The sequence below is a fragment of the Globicephala melas genome, chromosome 3, assembly GCF_963455315.2.
Source record: "Globicephala melas chromosome 3, mGloMel1.2, whole genome shotgun sequence".
Lineage (NCBI taxonomy): Eukaryota > Metazoa > Chordata > Mammalia > Artiodactyla > Delphinidae > Globicephala > Globicephala melas.
Window position 1 is genome coordinate 154,102,061 of NC_083316.1, and position 24,779 is coordinate 154,126,839.

A 24,779-nucleotide genomic window follows, 5' to 3' on the forward strand; every position below is an offset into this window, starting at 1 on the left:
ATTCTCCAGCCTTCCGTTAACCTGAGACTCACCCACCCCCTTTCAATAAGTGCCCTGTGGCTGAGGTAACCAGAATCAGGATCTGGTTAACTCCAACCCTGGCTGAGACATTATCCAAAGTGCCTCCTGAACTGGCAGGAGGAAGAAGGGCCAACCCTGTCAGCCAGACTAGAAAATCTGTGACAACAGTCCCCACCGTGAGACAGAAGGCAACATGCTGTGGAGACAGGAAGCCCTTCTCCATACACACTGACTCCCAGTCCTCAGGGCATCGTGGGAGGCAGATGTCTCCATTCTGCCCAGGAGCCAACTGAGGCTTGGAGAGATGCTTTTGGAGGTCTTTCTAAGGGAAAACTAGGATATGTGATTTATTCAGCCTCAGGGACTGAGGTGGTCAGGGGTCAAGGGCCCTGTGTACTTTCACGGCTCCTTGGCTTTTGTTGGCCATCACTTTCCTGATGACACAGATCTTATGATTGGGAGCTGCAGCACCACACCCAGGGCTTTCAACCTTGGGTTCACTAGTTCCACGCAGCTCTAGAGTCCCATTTTATGATTTTTATCCTCCCTCTGGCACTGTCAGCTGACGTTTTGTGCACATTTCTGTGCAGTGCAGGGGATACAAAGATAAACAGCTCACAGCAATGACATCCAAGGAGCTTTCGGTATACAAGGGAGGATACAGTAAACATGTGAACCGCAAGTCCAGGCTGCTGTTAGTTGCTGTGACAATTTGCTTCTGACCTGAGGTGCCCTGGTAGTCAGAGACATTAGGATCTCTGCTCTAGCATACGCTGGAGGGTGCCTTGTGAAGAGGGTGTTTGTGCACTGCTGCCACAGCAGAGCTGAAGCTGAAGGCTAGGAGCTCCTGCACCCTCCTCTCCACTCTCTCAGCCCCAGCTTGGTACTGCATGGGGTCACCTGGACCACATGTTCCTGCTCTCCTTAAGCTGTGTGTGCCACTCTGCCCTCCCCAAAATGGTCCAGAAACTTGGCCCAGCTCAGGGCTTAAGTGGTTCCCAGAAATGGCACAGGGCCCTTTAGTGGGCCTCTGGCCCCTCACTTGGAGGGAAAGGTCTTACTCTCACTATTAAAAAAAAAATACCTGGATCTCTTTCTGCCACTTTTCATTTCCTTCATTAGGGTACCTATGATCTAGGCCTAATGTCAAACTACAGCTGACAGCAGAGGACCAGAACCAGAGGACCTCGGTTCCAGCTTGGGCCCTGCCACTTGCAGCATCGTCATCTCAGCCAAGTTACATGGCTCTGAGCAGCATTTTCTTATCCGTAAATAAGTGACAAGAACCACCAATCAACCACACATTCTCACCTGATTTTTGTGAGAAAACCTAAGAGCATGCTAGGATATTAGCACAAGCTGACTAATAGCTACGAGTAGTGATTCTTATGTTAATAACATTAATAATCCAGTACCTTCAGTGCCTTATTTACTTCTTTGATGTCTTCCATCTTCAGCTTTGACCTTAAAAAAAAAAGAAAGAGAGAGATTCATAGCCTCACTAGAGGGGCTTTCAAACTCGAAGTAAACCCACAAAAACTTTTTGGCTTTGTGAAGTCAACAAGACTTGTAAGAGAGGAGTGTGATAACACGAGTTCTTGTAAAATTATTTCTTTCCACCTTTTTATAATCCCAGAGTCATCTCACCATTGGCTCATGTCTGGTGCAGTCTGAGGCTGAGCCTGTGGACTGAATCTGGCCTAAGAACAAACTGTTGAATTGGCAAGGATTTAAAAAGACTTTGAAATAGCTGCAAGCATTTAAAAATTGAGAATTATCTCATAAAAGCCCATGTTTCTGGCTTCTCTGGGCAACTATTCCTGAGTGTGACATGTGCTTTAACTTGGGGTGGGGGAGGGGGGCGCTCCCGTATCAGGCATGGGCTCCCCCATGGCAGGAACCTGAATCTGTAGGCCTCTCACCAGCCCCTTTCCTGTTGCCTGCCTGCTCTGTCTAGAAAGGCCAGGCTCAGGGGGCATGATTGTTTGTTCTTGTTCCATTCTTTTTAAAAATATTTATTTGGTTGCACCGGATCTTAGTTGCGGCATGTGGGCTCCTTAGTTGCAGCTCGCAGGGTCCTTAGTTGTGGCATGCAAACTCTTATTTGCAGCATGCATACTGGATCTAGTTCCCTGACTAGGTATCGAACCCAGGCTCCCGGCATTGGGAATCCTAACAACTGCGCCATCAGGGAAGTCCCCTTGTTCCATTCTTGTTAGTGCAAGAATAATTCCTTAGTTCTCCACATAAAAGACAGGACTGAACATTGTCTAAACTGGAAGAATTAAACCAGATAAAACGAAACATATGTATTTGTCAAAGCCTTTTTTTAAAAGCTGAGATTAGCCTAAACTGTCACTGGATTAGCCTAATCTAAGTGCCGGAGAGGCAGGCCTCTGAGACACAGGCTAGACTTCTAGGGAAGGATTAGGAAACCAAACATCAAGGCCTTTAAAAGAAAAACCCCTGTGGCCTTCAGGAGTGCTTGGAGGTGCTCCTTCTGTCCCCTGACTGGCTGCAGAAATAGGCCAGTGGGCTGACAGGGCCAGAGGCTGTCTGGGATGGACAAGGTCAAGATGGCAGCCTCAACATATAAGAACTTTCCTGGGAAATACAATTTGAAAAGAATCCAGATGTTCCCAAGATAAACTGGGCAGCTGTGCCTGTAGTTGGTGGAGGCATCTGAGAACAGGCTTCTCTGTCATCTGGTGTTGGCTTGCAAAAAGAAGGGAGGAGGGGAGAAAGCACTAGCCTTGCCGTGGTATGTATCCCTGACATGGCAACACCTACACAACCCGGCTGTGAAGGACATTCTGAAGCTGGGTCAGGCAGCAGTGCTGGGAGGCTGCCAAGTGCAGAGGTGCGTTTTCAAGACCAGAGCCTGTCCGCTTTTCTGAGGCCTGTGGCCTACTAGGAGCGTGTCTCTGACTCTGTTTGCTGTCTGTCCAACATGAAGAGGACAGGCAGGAGAAAAAGTGGGGCTAGCCACCTGAGAAGGGGGGAGGGCACCCCGAGGACACCTCCCTCTCTGTCTAAACACCACTGCAAATCCAAGAAGCCAGCACCACGCCAGCCTCCACATCTGGTTCTCATTAGTCTCAGGGACGCCCTCAGACCTGGCCTGTGCTCTGAGTGTGGGGTTGACACCTGGCCTTGCCCACTCTCCAGGAGCTCTCCCCATGGTGGGGGCAGCAGCACAGGGCACTCGGCCTGAGAGGTGGCAGGCAGCCCTCAGGTCACAAGGGACCAGCAGCCCTGGGCTGATCTGAAAGATATGGTGAGTGGGAGAGGATGGCGAATGGGCAGCATCTTCACGTCAAACTATTGAAAAGACCACATTCCCACCAGAATCATAACATTCTCCTTTCTTGTTTTTCTTCATACTTTTGTGGGCCAGCCCAGAGCACCGCTTGAAACCTTCCAACTTTCCAGACAGAAAAATCCTAAGGTTGTGCACATGTGTGGACTACTTTAGTGTGTTTCTGGTTTATCCTCACGTTATTTCCTATCTCTGGTCCTTTTCTGGTCACAGTGTCTTCTGCACTGGGCCTGAGCCTGGGCTGTGCTGCTCACTGTGCCTGCATCAGGACTCAGGTGGGAGCAGTGAGTCAACCTGGGGTCTCTGTGTGAGTGATGGGGAAAGAGGAACTTTCGTTTCTCTGACGGACAGCTCTGCTGGGTGCCACACTGCCCCCGTGGGGGCCAGACCCACCTGTGAGGTAAGTGACAGACAGAGCTGGGAGGTAGAGACTGATTCCTGATGACTTTTTTGCTTAAGCAAGCCAGTGTGAGTTGGATATCTGTCACTGGCAACCAAAAGTCCTGACTCAAAGAGAAAAAGCTACACACTGGGTTTAAAAATGCAATCATCACACAAACGGGCAAGTTCCACAATCTGCAGTGTGACCTATCAGACTGTCCAGAGCAACCTGGCAGGACTGGCACACCAGGGAGGACAGCTGTCAAGTCGAAGGGGAGACAGAACCAGCAGGGTCTGCACTCCTTCAGCATCACCCATTGGAGACAGACAGACTCTGCTAGATGTGAGTATCCAGTCTCAAGAGAGGTTCAGTGGTCACCATACTTGCACTGTGGCAGGCTTACATTCTCAAGCCATAGTCCTCCCTCTGGAGCTAAACACACAACCCTCTCATCACCCATCTTGTTCCCTTGGGACACAGATACTAAGTTTGTGAACATGAAGGTTCCAGTCACTAGCAAAGGATATTCTTGATGAATTAATTAACCCAAACCAGTGCTGTGTCCCTGGCGCCTGACTTCCTGGGTTTAGTGTGTGTGTGGGGGCATCACCATTGAATAGCTGGCAGGCCTCCCCGACTGGCCTTCCCTCCTCTGACAAGAGGACACAGGTTTGGGGCTTGAGTGATGCAGTGGGTAGGCTGGTGTGACTCTCCAGGGGGAGGGAGGCCTAGTGGCCCTAATGGAGGCGGCAGACAAGGGGAGTGGGGTTCTTACTGGCTGAGGTGCAGACCCATTTCCTGGAGGGCTTGTTCCTGCTCGTCACAAACCTTCTGTAATTCTGTCTTCTCATCCTGGAGCTCCCGCAGCTCCTAAAGTGAACAAACCAGGTGCTTGACACAGACTTGAAAGTCTTTTTTTTTTTCAGGTTTAGTAATCATAGTGACAAGCAGGTTGGAATGTTTTTCTTTTTTCTGTTGTGTTTTTTCTTTTTTGGCCACTCTGCGAGGCATGCAAGATCTTTATTCCCTGACCAGGGATCGAACCTGTGTCCCCTGCAGTGGAAGCGCCAAGTCTTAATCACTGGACTGCTAGGGAAGTCCCTGGAATGTTTTTCAAGAGCAAGAAACAGTTTTGTTGTATTAACCTTCTTCAAGACAGGGTTATTTCATAGGTTCCCTCATGTTTCACCAGAATGGGCAACTGGAAGGGTGAGCACTTCAGGAGTGGCTCTGCAGTGCAAACAGTGATGTGGGGCGAGAAATGTTCAAAACAGACCCTCACAGTGCAAAAAAGGCTTTGCCTATCTGAGTTTCTATGAAAAGACAGATTTGTATCAGGGCAAGCTAGTTTAGGAATAAACTGTTTTTCAGAAAGGGCTGGTCAAAATTTCCGGAGAATGAATGAGCAAGGCTGATGAAGGCCAAGATCTGGGCTCTCTTTCATGGCCCTGAGAGTGGCAAGCCCTTCTGGAGGCCCGAGCCATGGAGTGAAGCTCGCTGGGGATGATGCTGATGACTTTGTAATCTGGGGCCAGCACACCTTGAGGACAAAGGCTGGCAAGGGCAGAGACAAAGACCCAGAAAAGTAACTTGGGTTTTCAGGGCTGACCCCGGGGCAGCAGCGGGGCTTAGGCCTGAGTGGTGGCAGTTCCCCCTTAGCTGCTCCTGGGCCCTGTGCTCCAGAGCCTATTAACACAGGCTCACAAGGGCATGCTGAGGCTTCCCAGCGATGTTAGACACATTGTTTTGTTTCTTTTGCAGGGGTGTGTGTAATTCAAATCTTAGATCAAAGTATTTTGAAGTAAAGGGGGCATGTTCCATCATGCGGCAGAACTTTCTAGAAGTCCTCTCCTCCACCTCTGAGCCGGAGTGGCTCTTGAGGAAGCAATCCCCACACTGGGCCTAGCAGGCTCTCTCATGAGGGGCTCTAGGTACTTTCCAATGGAAATCAAAGGGCCTTTCTCTCAAATTGCAGCAGTACCCATTACCGTGCTCAACGAGACAAAATCTAGGTCTGGGAACTGCCCCCGCTGCAGGGCTCCTCCTCCAGGGAAGGTGTGGTGCAGGAGGGCTGCCTGAGGCTCTGCTCAAGCCCTCCTTCCTCTGCTATCACACCTCAGCCACACAGCCCTTCTCTCTGCTCCTTTGCTGCGACAGACCCTCACACTTCCTGGTGGCTCTGCATGGCTGGCCCTTGTTCAGCATTCAATTGTCTGCTTAACTGTCACTCTCTTCCCAGGCCACCCGCCATGCCAGTGTGGGGACATTTTACTGTTTTACTCTCTTCACTGTTCTCATTACCGAGTCTCTCTGGTTTGCTCACTGGATTATGATGCGTCTTTGCCTTTTCCTCCTAGAGCAGATGTGGGAACAGTGTCCCAGGCCTGGAGCCGGCTGGCGCACAGCGGGGACTGGCCCTGCAGCTGCGGATTCACGAGTCATGCATGTGGCTCACTTGCCCACTGGGAGGCTCTTGAGCAGGAGTTTTTGCAGATGCTAGAAGCTCTTTTTCTCCCCAAGACAGTCTGCCTTACCTTTTTTAATCCTTCTACTTGCTGTAGCTCTGCTCGTAGTAGAGAGGAAGTGTCTTTCTCATGCTGTAATTCTCGCTGAAGAGCCTGTCTTTGCTCTTTTTCTGATTTCAACTCTTGCTCTAGACTTGAGCTGTTTTCGCAAAATGAACTTGAGTTAGTCTCAATGAGAGATTTTCATGGAGGTCCACAATCCACAACCTAGGTCACCACTCAAGAAACGGGGGATTCACAGGAATCTGAACTGCCACGTGAGCATCTAGACCTTTCAAGAAGCATGGAAATAAGGTTCCCTTTCCCGCAGGGCCATCTGCACCTCCATAGGAAAGACCAGGAACATGTCATAGAAAGCAGGCACAGGCACACACTTGACAGTTATGCGAATGGAGAGGGAGGAAAAGAGCTCTAACACTTGGGGTCACACACACAGAACCCTCTACTGAGATGGACACCTGAGGAAAAGAGACGTTTATTCTGCAACATTTATCTTGCTTTTTCCAACCCAGAGCCAGCTGACAATGGAGGATATTGGGGGGTTGGGGGCAAATAGAAAGCTACAGAGGGGTAGGAAGTGAACCGCAACTAAATCCTGATGCCCTTCTCACCAGCTGAGTAGCCCTGGGGACTATACTGAACCCCCTGCAATCGTTTTTCTCATTCGTGAAACAGGGAATAGACGTCTCTTTTCTCATCTGAATCCTAGCTTTGCAGGGGCCACCTCTGAAGTGGACACTGGGACGCTGCCCCAATTGGGAGATGGCCTTCCCAGTCCTTCCCGCACCGCTCAGCCACCTGCTGCCGCCAGGGCTCCTACCACTGCTCGAGCAGCTGGGAGAGCTGTTGCTGCAGAGCGCTGCTCCTCCCGCCGAGCTCCTGCTGCAGCTTGTGGCTCCGCTCCTCGGCCCCCTGCCTCGCCCTCTCTGAGTGCTGTAACCTAGACCAAATGAACCAAGTCTTTGTAAGGAAAGGATCATTCCTCACATTTACCGTATAATTTTTGCATATTCTTGCTGGCTTTCTTTTACATTTAAAAATTAATATATGGTAAAATTGGCTCCTTTTTGTGAATAGTTCCTGGAGTTTTAGCACAGGCATAAGTTCATGTAACCATTACTACAATCCATTCTACCAGGTGATACAGAATAGTTCCATCACCCCACAAAACACCTTGGCACTGCCCCTCTGAGTCACACCTTCTTCTCCACCCCTAATGTCATATACATGAAATTATACTTCATATAACCTTTTGAGACTGGCTTCTTTTAGCATGTCTTTGCGATCAATCCAAGTTTTCGTGTGTATCAGTGGTCATTCCTTTTTATGGCTGAGGAGAATTTCATTGCATAGATGTACCAGTTTATCCATTCATTTGATGAAAGATATCTGAGCTGCTTTTAGTTTTTGGCAATTATGAACAGAGCTGCTATAAGCATTTGTGTACAGGTTTTTGGGTGAACATGAGTTTTCATTTCTTTTGGGCAAACAGCCAGGAGTGGGATTATTGGGTCATATGGTAAGAGTATGTTTGGCTTTTTAAGAAACTGTTTTCCAAAGTGGTTGTACCATTCTGCATTCCCACTGGTAATGTATGACTGTTCCAGTTGCTTTGTAGCCTCTCCAGCACCTGGTACTGTCATCATAAAAATATGTAGCTGTTCTAATAGGTATGCAGTGGCATCTCATTGATTTTAACATGCACTTCCCTAATGGCTAATGATGCTGAACATCTTTTTTTATTTTTTAACTCAAGTATTGTTGATTTACAATGTTGTATTAGTTTCAGGTGTACAGTAATTTGGTTATACAATACATACATATATATATATATATATATATACAGCTATATTCTTTTTTATCCCATTCTTTTCCATCATAGGTTATTATAAGATATTGAATATAGTTCCCTGTGCTACACAGTAAATCTCTGTTGTTTATCTAGTTTATATATGGTGGTGTATATCTGTTAATCCCATACTCCCAATTTATCCCTCCTCCCCTTCCCCTTTGGTAACCATAAGTTTGTTTTCTAAGTCTGTGAGTCTCTTTCTGTGCTGTAAATAAGTTCATTTGTATCATTTTTAGATTCCACATGTAAGTGATATCATGTATTTGTCTTTCTCTGCCTGACTCACTTACACTTGGTATGATAATCTCTAGGTTCACCCATGTTGCTGCAAGTGGCATTATTTCATTCTTTTTTATTGCTGAGTAATATATTCCATTGTGTGTGTGTGTTTGTGTGTGTGTGTGTGTGTGTGTGTGTGTGTATCTCACATCTTCTTTATCCATTCATTTACTGATGGACATTTAGGTTGCTTCCATGTCTCGGCTACTGTAAATAGTAGTATTGCTATCAACATTGGGGTGCACATATCTTTTGAAATTAGAGCTTTCATCTTTTCTGGATATATGCCCAGAAGTGGGACTGCTGGATCATATAGCAACTCTATTTTTAGTTTTTTAAGGAACCATCATATTGTTTTCCATAGTGGCTGCACCAATTTATATTCCCACCAACAGTGTACGAGGGTTCCCTTTTCCTCACACCCGCTCCTGCATTTATTTGTAGACTTTTGATGATGGCCATTCTGACAGGTGTGAGGTAATACTTCATTGTAGTTTCAGTTTGCATTTCTCTAATAATTAGCCATGTTGAGCATCTTTACATGTGCCTATTGTCCTACTGTATGTCTTCTTTGGAAACATGCTTACTTAGGTGTTCTGCCCATTTTTTGTATTGTATTGTATTGTATTGTATTGTATTTATTTATTTACGGCTGTGTTGGGTATTTGTAGCTGTGCACGGGCTTTCTCTAGTTGCGGTGAGTGGGGGCTACTCTTTGTTGTGGTGTGCGGGATTCTCATCATGGTGGCTTCTCTTGTTGTGGAGCATGGGCTCTAGGTGCGTGGGCTTCAGTAGTTGTGATACACGGGCTCAGTAGTTGTGGCTCCCAGGCTCTAGAGCGCAGGCTCAGCAGTTGTGGTGCACGGGCTTAGTTGCTCTGCAGCATGTGGGATCTTCCCGGACCAGGGATCGAATCCCTGTCCCTTGTATTGGCAGGTAGATTCTTAACCACTATGCTACCAGGGAAGTCCCTTCTGCCCATTTTTTGATTGTGTTGTTTCTCTGTTATTGAGTCATTTGAGGCGTTTGTATGTTTTGGAAATTAAGCCTTTGTCAGTTGCATCATTTTGCAAATATTTTCTCCCAGTCTGTAGGTTGTCTTTTCATTTTGTTTATGGTTTCCTTTGCTGTGCAAAAGTTTGTAAGTTTGATTAGGTCCCATTTGTTTATTTTTGCTTTTATTTCTTTTGCCTTGGGAGACTGACCTAAGAAACCATTGCTACAATTTATGTCAGAGAATGTTTTGCCTATGTTCTCTTCTAAGCGTTTTATGGTGTCACGTCTTATATTTAAGTCTTTAAGCCATTTCGAGTTATTTCTGTGTATGATGTGAGGGAGTGTTCTAACTTCAATGATTTACATGAGGCTGTCCAGCTTTCCCAACACCACTTGCTGAAGAGACTGTGTTTTCTCCATTGTATATCCTTCCCTCCTCTGTCAAAGATAAATTGATGTAGGTGTGTGGATTTATTTCTGGGCTCTCTATTCCAATGATCCATATGTCTGTTTTTGTGCTAATACCATGCTGTTTTGACTACTATAGCTTTGTAGTATCGTTTGAAGTCTGGAAGGGTTATGCCTCCAGCTTTGTTCTTTTTCCTCAGGATTGCTTTGGCAATTCAGGGTCTTTTGTGGTTCCACATAAATTTTAGGATTATATGTTGTAGTTTTGTGAAAAATGTCATGGGTAATTTGATAGCGATCACATTAAATCTGTAGATTGCTTTGGGTAGTACGGTTATTTTAACTATATTAATTCTTCCAACCCTAGAGCATGGGATATCTTTACATTTCTTTGAATCATCTTCAATTTTCAATTTCTCTTATCAATGTTTTGTAGTTATCTGCGTATAAGTCTTTCATCTCCTTGGTTAGGTTTATTCCTAGGTTTTTTTTTTTTTTTTGATGCAATTTTCAACAGCATTTTTTTTTTTTTTTTTTTACTTTCTCTTTCTGACATTTCATTGTTAGGGTAAAGAAATACAACAGATTTCTGTATATTAATCTTGTATCCTGCTACCTTGACAATCTTTTCATGTGCTTATTTGCCATCCATATGTCCTGTTTGGTGAAGGGTCTGTTTAAGTCTTTTGTCCATTTAAAATTTTTATTTATTTATTTATTTAAGGCTGCACTGAATTTTAGTGTGCCACGCGGGATCTTGTAGCTGCAGAATGCGGGCTCATAGTTGTGGCATGCAGGCTTCTTAGTTGCGGCATGCATGTGGGATCTAGTTGCCCAATCGATCCCTGGATCCCCAGTTCAATCCCTGGATTGAAACCAGGCCCCCTGCATTGGGAGCGTGGAGTCTCACCCACTGAACCACCAGGGAAGTCCTCTGTCCATTTTAGATTGGATTGTTCGTGGAGTTCTGAGAGTTCTTTATGTATTTTGGATATAAGTCCTTTGTCAGATATGTGATTTTCAAATTTTCTCCAAATCTATAACTTGTCTTTTTATTCTCTTAAGTGTGTCTTCCACAGAACAAAGTTTTAAATTTTGATAAAGTCCAATTTATCAAGTTTTCTCTTATGGATCATGTTTTTATGTCATGTCTAAGAGCCCTCTGTCTAACCCAAGGCCACAAAGATTGTCTCCTATTTTTTCTTCTAAAAGTTTACAGTTTTAAGTTTTACATGTAGATTTATGATCCATTTTGAGTTAACTTTTGTTTAAAGGTGTGAGGTCTAAATTGAGGTTCATTTTTTGGTGTATGGATATCCAATTGTTCCAATATCATTCACTGAAAAGATTATCCTTTCTCCATTGAACTACCTTTGCACCTTTGTAAAAAAATCAGCCACCTGTATTTGTGCGAGTCTTTTTTTTTTTTTTTTTTTTGCGGTACGAGGCCTCTCACTGTTGTGGCCTCTCCCGTTGCAGAGCACAGGCTTCGGACGTGCAGGCTCAGCGGCCATGGCCCACGGGCCCAGCCGCTCTGTGGCATGTGGGATCCTCCCGGACTGGGGCAAGAACCTCTGTTCCCTGCATCGGCAGGCAGACTCTCAACCACTGCGCCACCAGGGAAGCCCTGTGCGAGTCTATTTTTTGACCCTATTCTGATCCCCTACTGAGCTGACATTTACTTATTTTAAAAATTTTTATTTTTTGGTGCGGCATGTGGGATCTTACTTCCTCAACCAGGGATTGAACCCGTGCCCACTGCAGTGGAAGCACAGAGTCTTAACCACTGGACACCAGCAAAGTCTCTGACCTGATATTTGTTTATTTATTTAAATTTATTTATTTTTAAAAAATTATTCATTTATTTATTCTTTTGGCTGCGTTTGGTCTTCATTGCTGTGCGCAGGCTTTCTCTAGTTGTGGCGAGCAGGGGCTACTCTCTGTTGCAGTGAGTGGGCTTCTCATTGTTGTGGCTACTCATGTTGTGGAGCACAGGCTCTAGGCGCGCAGGCTCAGTAGTTGTGGCTCGCGGGCTCTAGAGCGCAGGCTCAGTAGTTGTGGCACATGGGCTTAGTTGCTCCACGGCATGTGGGATCTTCCTGGGCCAGGGCTCGAACCTGTGTCCCCTGCATTGGCAGGCGGATTCGTAACCACTGCGCCACCAGGGAAGTCCTAACCTGATATTTAAATCTGAGCTCACTGGATAGTTCTAACCCCCTGAGAGGACAATGTGATGTAGCCCTAAGGTTGATTAAATGAATACATGCTTAGGCAAAGCTGGGGAATCCAGTCCCCTTGCTGGGGACCTGAAGAACAGTCATCCTAACTTGTCTGTACTTTTGAAATACTCTGAGTAAGTCCCCAGGCCCAAATAATGCCCAGCACCTTCTAGGGAATATCTGCTGGGGGAAGTGTTTACCTTTCTTCCATTTGTTTCATGCTGGACATAACTTGATTGGTTTTTTCTTCAAAAGATGTGATGGCTTCATTCTTCTGTTGTAAACTGCTCTCCGCATTCTATAAAAGCAAGGAAAGAGGGTTATTTTCTGCTTCTCCCTCACCCCCCTGCCTGCTCTGGATTACAAGTGGGTTCAACTATTCTTGTACTTTTTTTATAACACTTTCAAGAGCGTTTCATTAATTGCTGCTCTTCCCCAGAGCCCTGGAAGACAAACTAGGCCAAGGCTCCCATGTCATCAACATAAAGAAAGGCAGAGGGGGAATTTCCTGGAGTTCCAGTGGTTAGAACTTGGTGTTTTCACTGCTGTGGTGCAGGTTCAATCCCTGGTTGGAGAATTAAGATTCTGCAAGCCAGCTGGCCAAAAAAAGAAAAAAAGAAAAAAAAAAAGGCAGAGAGGAGATACTGAAGCCCTCTGTTTGAATAGTCCATGCCCCTTTTTGAAAAGGAATTTCAGAGTCGGATCTGACTCAATGTTACTGAGTCTTCTCAGGTGTCAGGCACATCCATGAGTTCACCTGACTCTTGCAGAGTTCTCATGGTGGGCATTGTTAGCCCCCACTTCTCTGAGCAAGAGAGGGAGGCTCAGAAATAGAAAGCACCTGGGAAAAGGTCTGAGCACAAATATGGTGCAGCTGGGTTCTTACTCACAACCATGTGACTTTCTGAGTCCAGGCTTTTAACCATGGCAGATGCTGAGTGACTAGGAGGCAGCAAAAGAGCAACATGTTTCTGTGTGCCTACTAGAGACACTCTTAAAATACAAGGATACAGAAAGGCTGAAGACAGAAAGAAGTCCTGATAAATTCTTAAGAATATATAGACTGTAGTGTCTGGCTTTAAAGTAATAAAACTAGACATAAGGAACAAAAGAATAGCTAAACACCTCATATCTGGAAATGGAATAGCATATTACTAAAAACTATTGAGGTAAAAAAAAAAAGAAAAAGAAACCAGAAGAGAGATTATGAAATACTTAGAGCTGAAAGACAATGAAAACACTCTGCAATATTTTACTATATTGAAGATGCACCCTAATTTTATATACCACTATGAAGGAAAAAACTGCTACTTGAAACATGTCATGCCATTGACCATAAGATGCATCTTGATTTCAGAGATGACAAATGTGAAAAACACGCTTTTTAGGTGAAATACTTCCATCAAAATTTGAGGGCCATAGCTAAAGCAGTACTTGTGGGTAATTTTTAACTTTAAATAAAATGTTTAATGAAATTAAAAAAGATAAAACAGATGAGCTAAGCATGCATTTCAGAAGTTGAAAATGAGCCACAGAGCAAACCCAAAGAAATAAGAAAGAAAATAATAAAAGTGAGGGTAGAAATCAATGAAAAAGAAATAATAACAATACACAATAAAGAATATTAGAAAAAAAGCTGGTTCTCTGAAAAGATTATGAGGACAGACACACCTCTGGCAAGACCGGATAAGGAAGAAAGACAAAAAATGCAAAAAGAAAATGCTGAATAAAAGAGATTTAGAAATTCTGCAAAAGAATGTTATAAACAAAAACATTTGAAAACCTAAACAAAATAAGATACATTTTGGAAAAAAATATACCAAAATTGGTCTGAGAAGAAATGGAAAATATGAATAAGCCAGTAAACATTCAATAAATAGAAAATGGTAGTCATAGTCTCTCTGCCCAAAAAGTCCAGCCCAGATGAATCCTACAACATGGGTGGGTTCTCAAAACTTTTGGAGAATAGACACTTTCTATCTTATAAGCATTATTTCAGAGAAAGAGAACAGGAAACCTTATTTTATAGTACCAGTCCAACATGATTCTGAAGCCAAATAAGGCTAGTAAAAGGAAAGAGGTCTGTCTCGTACATAAACACACAGATTATATATAACATATTGGCTAACTGAGTCAAGAGTATATTTAAATATATCACAATCAAGCAGGAATCCAGGAACATAAATGTATAAATTGCCACATAAATAAGGGAGAAAAAGAACAGGACTATCACAACAGATAAAATGCAAAAAAGCCCAAAACATTTAATAAGGTTCAATATTTATTTATGAGGAAAACTCTGAGCAAACAAGAAATAGAAAAGAACTTCCTTAACTAAGTAAAGTTTATATATCAACCATCTAGTAAGCATTATTCTTGATGGAGAAATTTTTACATGCATTACTTTTAAGATCAGGGCCACAAATCTGCTTACTATTCCAACTACTGTTTAATGTAGTCATGCAGGTCCTGGCCAATGCTAAAAGAAACAAAAAAGAATGAGGTGTACAAAACCTGAGAGTGAAGAAATTAAACTGTCTTTATTTGCCTATGATATGATCAATTACATCTAAACCCAACAGGATTAATAGACAAACTATTAGAACTAGGTGGTGAGCAAGGCTGTCAAACACAAGATCAACCTATAAAGCACAAAAGCACTTCTCTACATCAGCAAGACCTCACTAGGGGATGCAGCCAAAATAAGGCACCCAGCACACTAGCAACAAGAACTAGACAGAATTGAGGAGTTCACCTAGAGAAAATGCAACTCTTACAGAAGAAAAAGGACAAAAAGAGAGTAAACTATAAATTCAATGCAATTCCCATGTAAGAAATTCAGCTGGATTTTTTAAAAAGGAAATTTATACCTTATTCTAAAATTTTTATCAAGAATCAGACTATACTACAAAGCTACAGTAACCAAAACAGCATGATACTGGCACAGAAACAGCACATAGATCAATGGAACAGGATAGAAAGCCCAGAAATAAACCCAAGCACTTATGGTCAATTAATCTACAGCAAAGGAGGCAAGAATATACAATGGAGAAAAGACAGTCTCTTTAGTAAGTGATGCTGGGAAAAGTGTACAGCTACATGTAAAAGAATGAAATTAGAACATTTTCTAACACCATATACAAAAATAAACTTGAAATGGATTAAAGACCTAAATGTAATACTGGATACTATAAGACTCCTAGAGGAAAACATAGGCAGAGCACTCTTTGACATAAATCAGAGAAATATTTTTTTGGATCTGTCTCCTAGAGTAATGGAAACAAAAGCAAAAATAAACAAATGGGACCTAATTAAACTTATAAGCTTTTGCACAGCAAAGGAAACCATAAACAAAATGAAAAGACAACCTATGGAATGGGAGAAAACATCTGCAAATGATGTGACTGACAAGGGATTAATTTTGAAAATATACAAACAGCTTATACAGCTCAGTATCAAAAAAAACAAACAACCAATCAAAAAATGGGCAGAAGACCTACATCAACATTTCTCCAAAGAAAACATACAGATGGCCAATAGGCACATGAAAAGATGCTCAACTTGCCTAATTATTAGAGAAATGCAAATAAAAACTACAATGAAGTATGACCTCACACCAGTCAGAATGGTAATCATCAAAAAGTCTGCAAATAATAAATCCTACACTATTGGTGGGAATGTAAATTGGTGCAGCCACTGTGGAAGACAGTATGGAGGTTCCTTAAAAAACTAAAAATGGAGTTACCATATGATCCAGCAGTCCCACTCCTGGGCATATATCCAGAAAAGATGAAAGCTCTAATTGAAAAAGATACGTGCACCTCAATGTTCACAGCAATACTATTTACAGTAACCGAGACATGGAAGCAACCTAAATGTCCATCAACAGATGAATGGATAGGGGCTTCCCTGGTGGCACAGTGGTTAAGAATCCGCCTGCCAATGCAGGGGACATGGGTTTGAGCCCTGGTTCGGGAAGATCCCACATGCTGCGGAGCAACTAAGCCCATTCGCCGCAACTACTGAGCCTGCGCTCTAGAGCTTGCGTGCCACAACTACTGAGCCCGCGTGCCGCAACTACTGAAGCCCGCGTGCCTACAGCCCATGCTCCGCAACAAGAGAAGCCACTGCAATGGGAAGCCCATGCACCACAACGAAGAGTAGCCCCCACTCGCCGCAACCAGAGAAAGCCCATGCACGGCAACAAAGACCCAATGTGGCCAAAAATAAAAATAAAAAGTAAATAAATTTATATAAAAAAATAGATGAAGGATAAAGAAGATATGGTATTATATACATTGGAATATTATTCAGCCATAAGAAAGAAGGAAATAATGCCATTTGCAGCAATATGGATGGACCTAGAGATTATCATACTAAAGTGAAGTCAGACAGACAAAGACAAATATCATGTATCACACACAGAATCTGAAAAAATGATACAAATGAACTTATTTACAACACAGAAACAGACTCACAGACGTAGAAAAGAAACTTATGGTTACCAAAGGGGAAAGGGGTGAGGAGGGATAAATTAGAAATTTGGGATTAACAGATACACACCACTATATATAAAACAGATAAATAAGGACCTACTGTATAGCATAGGGAACTATATTCAGTATTTTGTAATACCCTATAATAGAAAAGAATCTGAAAAAGAATCACTTTGCTTTACACTGAAACTAACACAATACTGTAAATTAATTATACTTCAATTAAAAAAAAAGAAAAAAGGATAAACATTTACAAATAGATAAGTCAATCAAAAAAAGAAGAGGGAAAAAAGGGGGAAAGGTAGGCAGCCTTGACCTACGTTATGGGTCGAGTGTGTCCATCCCAAATCCATTATGTTGAAGTCCTAACCCCAGTACCACCCAGGATCTTATTTGGAAAACGGGTCACTCACTGCAGACATAATTAGTTAAGATGAGGTCACACTGGAGTAGGGTGGGCTCCTAATCCAATATGACTGGTGTCCTTTTACAAAGGGGAAATGTGGGCACAGGCATGCACACACAGGGAGAAAGCTGTGTGAAGATGAGGGCAGAGATGGAGGTGATAACTTCTCCAAGTGAAGGAAACCCAAATATTGCCAGCAACCACCAGAATCTAGGAGACGGATGGGACTGACTTCCTCACAGCCCTGAGAGGAAACCATTCCTGTCAACACCTTACTCTGAAACTTCTGGCCTCCAGTACTGTGAGACGGCAAATTTTTGTAAAGCCACTCAGTTTGTGGTACTTTTAAGCAGCTTACTATATGGAGAAAAAGAAAACTGGATCCCTAGGTAAGGCCATATACAAAGGTTAACTCTAGATACATTAAAAACCTAAATGTGAAAGGTTTAGACAACTAGTGTGGAATATCTTTGACACCTAGACATGAGAAAGAGTTCTAAAACAAAACCCCCAAACTTCAAACCATATGTGAAAAATCAACACATTAGACTACATCAAAAATAGGGACTTAAGGACAGTAGATGACACTAGGAGAAGATATTTACCATCTGTAAACCGTTAAAGGACTAAAATTTAGACCATACATGGAATTACTACTAATCAACAAGGAAAACATAGGAAACCCAAAAGAAAAAAGGACAAAAAATATGAATAGGCAAGCCATAAAGCAGCATAAATGGGAACCAACATGAAGGGATGCTCAAGCTCACTAGACTGAGAAATGAATATTAAGTCAACTGTACCCTCGCAATACAGGCACCACAGGACACAGCTGGAGGGAGCGTGTGTTGGTGCAGCCCTTCTAGAAAGCAGTGTGGCTGGGCTTATGCAAACCAAGGACACAAAGGAGGAAAGGAAGTGTCTGGCTGGGAGGACACTACAATTATGTCTGCCAGAGAGATTTCAGAGGGAGATGGGTACACTAGCTGCCAAGGTGTCGCTTGTGCTAGCGCAGTGGAGGAAAACCGTTTGTCCGTCACCGGGGGAATGGGCAAGAAAACACAGTGGGTACAAACGCTGGGAAGCTAAACTGCACTAAGAAGCCAACAGCAGATATACATGAGGATGAATGTAGCACTGAGGGAGAAAAACTAAGGAATAGAATGTGATCCACAGCATGATACCACTTATGTAAATTAAAATTCATGTCCTCAAAATGATACATGTTTTAGAATGACAAATATAAATAAAAAGATAAACACTTAAGAATGCTGGCCTAGAGGAAAGAGGATGGGAGTCGGGGTGGGGGATAAAAGGAAATAAGAAAACAGGAAGGGTGTCTTATTATAGTGCCCCAAACAGAGGGATATGACTGACTCAACCTTCTGCATCTGAAGCCCAGAGGGAGAAAAGCGTATGAAGCCAGAATTCCAGCAGCACCAGAGACGGACTTGGGGGTGGTGCTTCCCCAGGGAACCCAATGTATGCTGTGCTGACTCAGCAGCCAGGGGTTTGGTGCTGTCAAAGCAGATGTTGTGACCCTTGTTAGTTATGGCAAACATTTAGTCAAACTGTCACTTGCCCAAACTTGGAAGATGGAATCCACGCAACTGTGCCAGGGCTCCAGAATGCTAGGATGTGCAGTGGGGCTTGCCATGTGAACAGGTGCTATAAGCAAGGGGTTTGCAGGGAGAGATGGACAGGGATACAGAGGCCAAAGGTTAGAAAAGTCAACTGCTTCTGGACTCAGAAGGAAGAGAAAGGACTGAAGAGTGAGCCATATGGCCCTGTGACATCCTGCAGCGAAGATCAGAGTAGGCTGCTTTCCTCATGCCTCAAGCTGTTGTTCCAGATGACTGGTCACTGACATGAGAAAGACTGACAGAGCAAAGAAACGGAGCAGGTGTGGGAACTGTGTTTACTCGTAACAGACTACGGTCACTGACACACGGATCAAGTGGATGCAAGCAGACCAGAGGCTGTGACAGAGGGAACCGGATTGTCCAGGAAACCACCAGTCTGGTCTGAAAAATATCTGACTGTTGGATCCCTTATACAACCTCCAGGCCAGTACACTGACACTGGCAAGAAGCTGGCCGTCAAAGCTGTGTAGCCCACTCCACGGGAGCCCACTTCCCATCAGCCATTGAAGATGGTGGTCTCAGGGGCCACGGAGGTCAACAGACATGCTCTCTAGAAGGCAGAAGCGGCAGCCAGACATGCTAAGAAATGGAGTCCTCAGTACCCCAGGCAGCCTTCACGGTTCCTGCCCAGAGGACACAATGACCACCGAGGGCCAGGGACTGCCAGGTGTGTCCCTTGTTTCCTCTTTCCCAATAGGCATTTCATCATGGTTATCCTGTTTCTGCTCTACCAGTTCATCCTGGGCAGGACAGGCTAACGTGACTGACAGATAGTCTTCTAGTTGGAACACAGGCCCTATGGGCTTGAGGGAGAGTGCTGCCCATCACCCAGGGTTGTGGACTCTTGAGGAAGCAGGGCTTGCCAGTAGCTCAGTGGGGTCGACTGTTGTAGTGACAACTACATCTACCCACACCTACTTTCCCCTTCACCTGGCCTGCAGCCCAGAAACAAGAGCCCCAGGCTCCCCTTGTAGCCAAGCCTGGCCATGCTGACTAGCCCTTTCCTATGTGATCGGAAGAAATGGTGGGTGCAACTGCTGTCTCACTGTTTGAGAACAAATCTCTGGCTCTGGACTTTTGCTCTTCTCCCCACTTCTGCTGGCAAGAATGGTGACAACTCAAGTGACCTTGAGAGCTGGAGCTGCCATTAGTCTGAATCCCTGAATGACCGTGGGGAGCAAAACTGCTGGTCTGCAATGCTTTAAGCTATTATAGTAGTTTAGTTTCCCCTAACATGTATTAACAGTATGTCTATATGCTGACCAAAACCAGAAGAAAACATGAAAAAATTAAAACAGATAATTTGTTGGGAGGGTAAAACTATTTTCTTCCTTTTCTCTTTTTGCTTCAATTTTCATTGTTGCAATTACAAAAATATTAATTACGTAATAATTTTTAAAAAGACGGACAAAATAGCACAGTTTATTTGTACCGTCTGCTCTCACATTATCTTTGACATAGATGTTACTACTAGTAAGACTGAAACCACTCTATGGAAAAGGAAGTGGGACTGTTTCGGCAATAAAATAGGAAAGAGAACTTCAAAAAAGGAAAAGCTTTGAGGACACAGAATGGTACCCTTCTGGGTAGCTTCTGGGCAAGAAAGTGTTGCAGTGTTTAGATGCTGTCTTTCAAACTCTGGCGTGACCGGTTCTTTCTGGGCTAGCTCCCCTTGACCACTCTGAAATGACGAGGGAGGTGATCTTGGAGACTCAGCAAGATTAACTTATTGGCAAAGCTTGAAAAGGCAATACTAACTAATATCCTTAATCCACTTCTCCATTTCTTGGGGCAAACAATTAGTACCTGAAGTAGACAGAAACAGACAGCAGGGGGACAGTGAACGTATGACAGGCAAAGTTCAGATTTAGATTCAAGAGACACAGTTCAGTTTTCAGCTCTATTTATTAGCTGTGCCACCAAGGACATGTGACTTAGCCATTTGATTTTACCTTGTCACTTACATTTCCCCCCATTTTATAAACTTTTGTCAGGGACTGCCGGGAGACTCAAATAAAATAAATGCAATAACATGTAAGATGGCCTAGGACCAGGTCTGCAAATACTAGGCCCTCACAGATGTGTCTATTCTCTCCTTCTGCGGAAAGAATGACTGGAAAGGCAGCACGTGACAAGCTCTACCACTGTAGACAAGCAGCAGGAAACAGGGTTGTGATGTGGACATAAAGCCAAGTCCCACCTGAACTTTGTGAAACATCTGTAAGTTAATTGCTTTGACTTCTTCCAGCTGCTGGCGCAGGGCAACTAGAGTGTCCTGCTTCTCGTGAGTGTCCTTTTCTAGTAACTTCATTGCGATTTCCATTTCGGTTTTCATTCCAATTTGTAGCTCCAGTTCTTTTTCTAGTTCCTTAAAAGGACATTAATAAGGAAAATATTATTAAAGCACATCACAGAAATGAACTTAACTGATGTTGTATCTTGGGCAGTGCTGAAAATACAAACGGAAGGTCAGAATAGGTTAGGGAGATGCAGACAAGTCTGTCTGGAGCGTAACTAGATTAAGTTTTCTCCCTTTCCTCATTTTACAATGAACACTGGCTCTGCATCAAGTCAACAGAAAGCAGGTAGGTGGCAATGAGGAATACTCCGCGAGTATTTTTTTTCACATGTTAAAAACTTTATTTGCATAAAAACTCACTTGTTTTTAAAAGCAGGTTGAAGCATGTGTGTGCAAAGTGCTGACAGAAGTAACACAGAGGGAATAAACTGAGGAATCTTTCTGGTAACTCAGGCTCGCAAACTCACCAAACGGGCTTTCTTCTCCTCCTTCAGCTGCTTCCACACATCATTGTACATTTCATCCAGACCTTGCCGAGTCTGCTTGTAAGTCTCCAGCTCAACTTTTGTATCCTGTTTTGTTATCTGTGATCAAACAAGAGCACCAGAGGAATGGTCTGCTTACAGAAGCAAGCTAACTACAAAGTATTTAAAAATATAACATATATATATTTTTAAACAGTAGCATAATTTCTATTTTTTTAAGCATAATAGAGAAAGGCTAAAATTTTAAAGGTATTTTGAAATATCTTTGAACATGAAGGATGAGAGCAAGCCAATAGATTTTTGAAAAGGTAGGTGCAGAAAACAATTTAATTTTCTTTAAAATAGAATAGTCGTTCTGAGTGGGAAAGGTCCCCATTCAGTATTTATCTAGCACGTTTTTAGCACTGGGTGAATTTTGAGATGAATCAGATATGGTCTCTACTCTCAAGTCATCAGGTGAGACAGCTGCAAGCCAGCAATTCTACACAACAGTAAGCGGATTCTATAATGGAGGGAGGTGCAAAGAGCTATGGAAACACGGGAGAAGGGTCCAGGCCTACTGATGGGTGCCAGAGGCAGCACCACAGGGGACCGGGCTCATGAGAGAAGCTGAAGAGGGAATAGGAACTTTCACTCACAAAGGCCCAGAGGCAAGGGAGCAGTGCACTTGGGAAACCCCAAGTGGTCCGGGTGGCCTGAGAGTGACACGGAAGGGCACTGCGGCAGGATTTTCTGGTGTCAAACAAGGCATCTTTGCACGTTCTGGGCTTGAGATCTCTGATGGACATGTCTGAGTGGGGAACATGCCGCCCAGCTGCAAGGCCTACTTCTCACCTCTACGCTTTTTTCGCTTTTCTCACGAATTAATTCATTTTGTTCTCTTAATTGTTGCTGTTCTTCTTGAAGTGAACAAATTCGGTCTGTTGCAGCTGAAAGCTGATTAAGAAAGATTTTTAGATTTCTTAACATCAAAATGAATCTTACTGTTCAAATTAAAAGCTAACATTTGGCATCTTCACAATTGACAATGTATTTTCACATATGTGATATTTTATTTTTTATCCTTGTTTTGAATAGGTAATACATTCACATGGTTCAAAATTCCAAAGATATAAAAACATAAACAGTAAAATCTCTCTTACCCCTGCCCCTAGCCATCTCTGCCCTCCCTAGATATTCTTGTTTTACAAAAATGATAGCATACTACTTCATGTGGGCAAAGATTTATGGACACAAATTAGAAACAGCTTAAATGTCCAATACTAGAAATGGTTTAACAAATCACAGTAAAAGCATAAAACCGAAATATGTAGTTATTAAAATACTTACAAAAGCTTTTAATGACTTGAGAACATACTTATGATATAATAAAAATAAAAAAGCAGGTTATACAGTAAGTTCTCACGTCTAGTTTAAAGAAAAAAACTTAACTGTTAAAAATCATTAAGAAAAACAAAAACAAACAAACAAAAAAAGCTTAAGGAAAGATGGGGACTCTATATACAGCTGTCACTTAGCCAAGGGATTATGGGCTTTTTTCCCCCTGATTCTTCATTCTTTTTAGTTTTTCTAGCCAATGAGCAAAAGGATATCTTATCACTAGAGAGAGAATTAAAGAAGCTGGGAGAGGAATCACAACCAAACCATTAAAGATGTGCCCGAGGAAAACATCTTCCTTGCCCTGAACAAGTTAACGTAGTTTAGGCTAAAGTGTACAGGAGCAGGTGCCTTCATGTACCTGCTGAGGAGAGGCTAGCAGGAGAGGTGAGTAAATACCCCAACCAACCTCTCCTTTCCCAGCCTCTGAGACAGCCTGGTGAGAGAAGGTGAGGCTGGAGAAGGAGAAAGAAGCCAGACATTTGCCCTCGATACTTGGCTGTGCTTTTAGCGTCATTCACTAATGGGGGGCCCTGAAGCACTGAACTCCTCACCTCCTCTTGGTCAACAGCATCTAGGTCCACTCAGACTCAGAACCCAGGACTGGGGTTTCTAAACATAACTGCTGTGCCCACGTAAGAAACTTTAAGGCTTGAAAGGAGGTGCTAGTTGCTGCAAGGGAAGAAGCAGGCAAAAACCATAAGCTAATTCCCATCCTACTCTCTGAAGACATAGAGAGCACACCCTGAAGTGAGAGATATACTTTTCTCTGAAGTACATTTTCTATTACATCTGTTTGCCTTTGAAGGAAAAATAAGCCAGTTGTTCAGTTTCAAAAGCTAAATTAGACTTTCATTCAAAGCATGTCACCTCCCCTCAGAATGGGAGAAAATATTTACAGATGAAGCAACTGACCAGGGATTAATCTCCAAAATATACAAACAGCTCATGCAGCTCAATATCAAAAAAACAACCCAATCAAAAAATGGGCAGAAGATCTAAATAACATTTCTCCAAAGAAGACATGCAGATGGCCAAAAAGCACATGAAAAGATGGTCAACATCACTAATTATTAGAGAAATGCAAATCAAAACTACAATGAGGTATCACCTTACACTGGTCAGAATGGCCATCATGAAAAAATCTACAAACAGGGCTTCCCTGGTGGCACAGTGGTTGAGAGTCCGCCTGCCGATGCAGGGGACACGGGTTCATGCCCCGGTCTGGGGAGATCCCACATGCTGCGGAGGAGCTGGGCCCGTGAGCCATGGCCGCTGAGCCTGCGCGTCCAGAGCCTGTGCTCCACAGCGGGAGAGGCCACAACAGAGAGGCCCGTGTAACGCAAAAAAAAAAAAAAAAAAAAAAAAAAAATCTACAAACAATAATTGCTGGAGAGGGTGTGGAGAAAAGGCAACCCTCCTATACTGCTCGTGGGAATGTAAATTGGTACAGACACTATGAAGAACAACAGTATGGAGGTTCCTTAAAAAACTAAAAATAGAGCTACCATATGATCCAGCAATCCCACTCCTGGGCATATATCCGGAGAAAACCATAATTCTAAAAGATATATGTACCCCAATGTTCATTGCAGCATTACTTACAGTAGCCAGGACATGGAAGCAACCTAAATGTCCATCACCAGAGGAATGAATAAAGAAGATGTAGTACATATACACAGTGGAATATTACTCAGCCATAAAAAAGAACGAAATAATGCCATCTGCAGAAACATGGACTGACCTAGAGATTGTCAGACTGAGTGAAGTAAGTCAGACAGAGAAAGACAAATATCATACAATATTGCTTATACGTGGAATCTAAAAAAGGGTATAAATGAACTTATCTACAAAACAGAAATAGAGTTACAGATGTAAAAAACAAACTTACAGTTACCAGGGGGTAAAGGGCGGGGAGGGATAAATTGGAAGATTGGGATTGACATATACAAACTACTATATATAAAACAGATAACTAGTAAGGACCTTCTGTATAGCACAGGGAACTCTACTCATTACTATGTAATGGCCTATATGGGAAAAGAATCTAAAAAAGAGTGGATATATGTATA

General features: G+C 43.2%; 1 protein-coding gene across 2 annotated transcripts in view; it reads right to left on the bottom strand.

Moving 5' to 3' along the window:
* RUFY1 (RUN and FYVE domain containing 1) overlaps positions 1-24,779 on the bottom strand; it is a 56,011-nt gene that overhangs the window by 2,160 nt on the left and 29,072 nt on the right. For both annotated transcript variants that reach the window (XM_030844713.3, XM_060296728.2), the window contains exons 9-16: positions 22,165-22,266; positions 21,313-21,429; positions 20,747-20,914; positions 12,202-12,299; positions 7,068-7,187; positions 6,257-6,386; positions 4,498-4,592; positions 1,437-1,485 (exon numbers count right to left, since the gene is read on the bottom strand). In XM_030844713.3, coding sequence (XP_030700573.1) covers positions 1,437-1,485; positions 4,498-4,592; positions 6,257-6,386; positions 7,068-7,187; positions 12,202-12,299; positions 20,747-20,914; positions 21,313-21,429; positions 22,165-22,266 — 879 coding nt within the window. The remainder of the gene's footprint in view (positions 1-1,436; positions 1,486-4,497; positions 4,593-6,256; positions 6,387-7,067; positions 7,188-12,201; positions 12,300-20,746; positions 20,915-21,312; positions 21,430-22,164; positions 22,267-24,779) is intronic.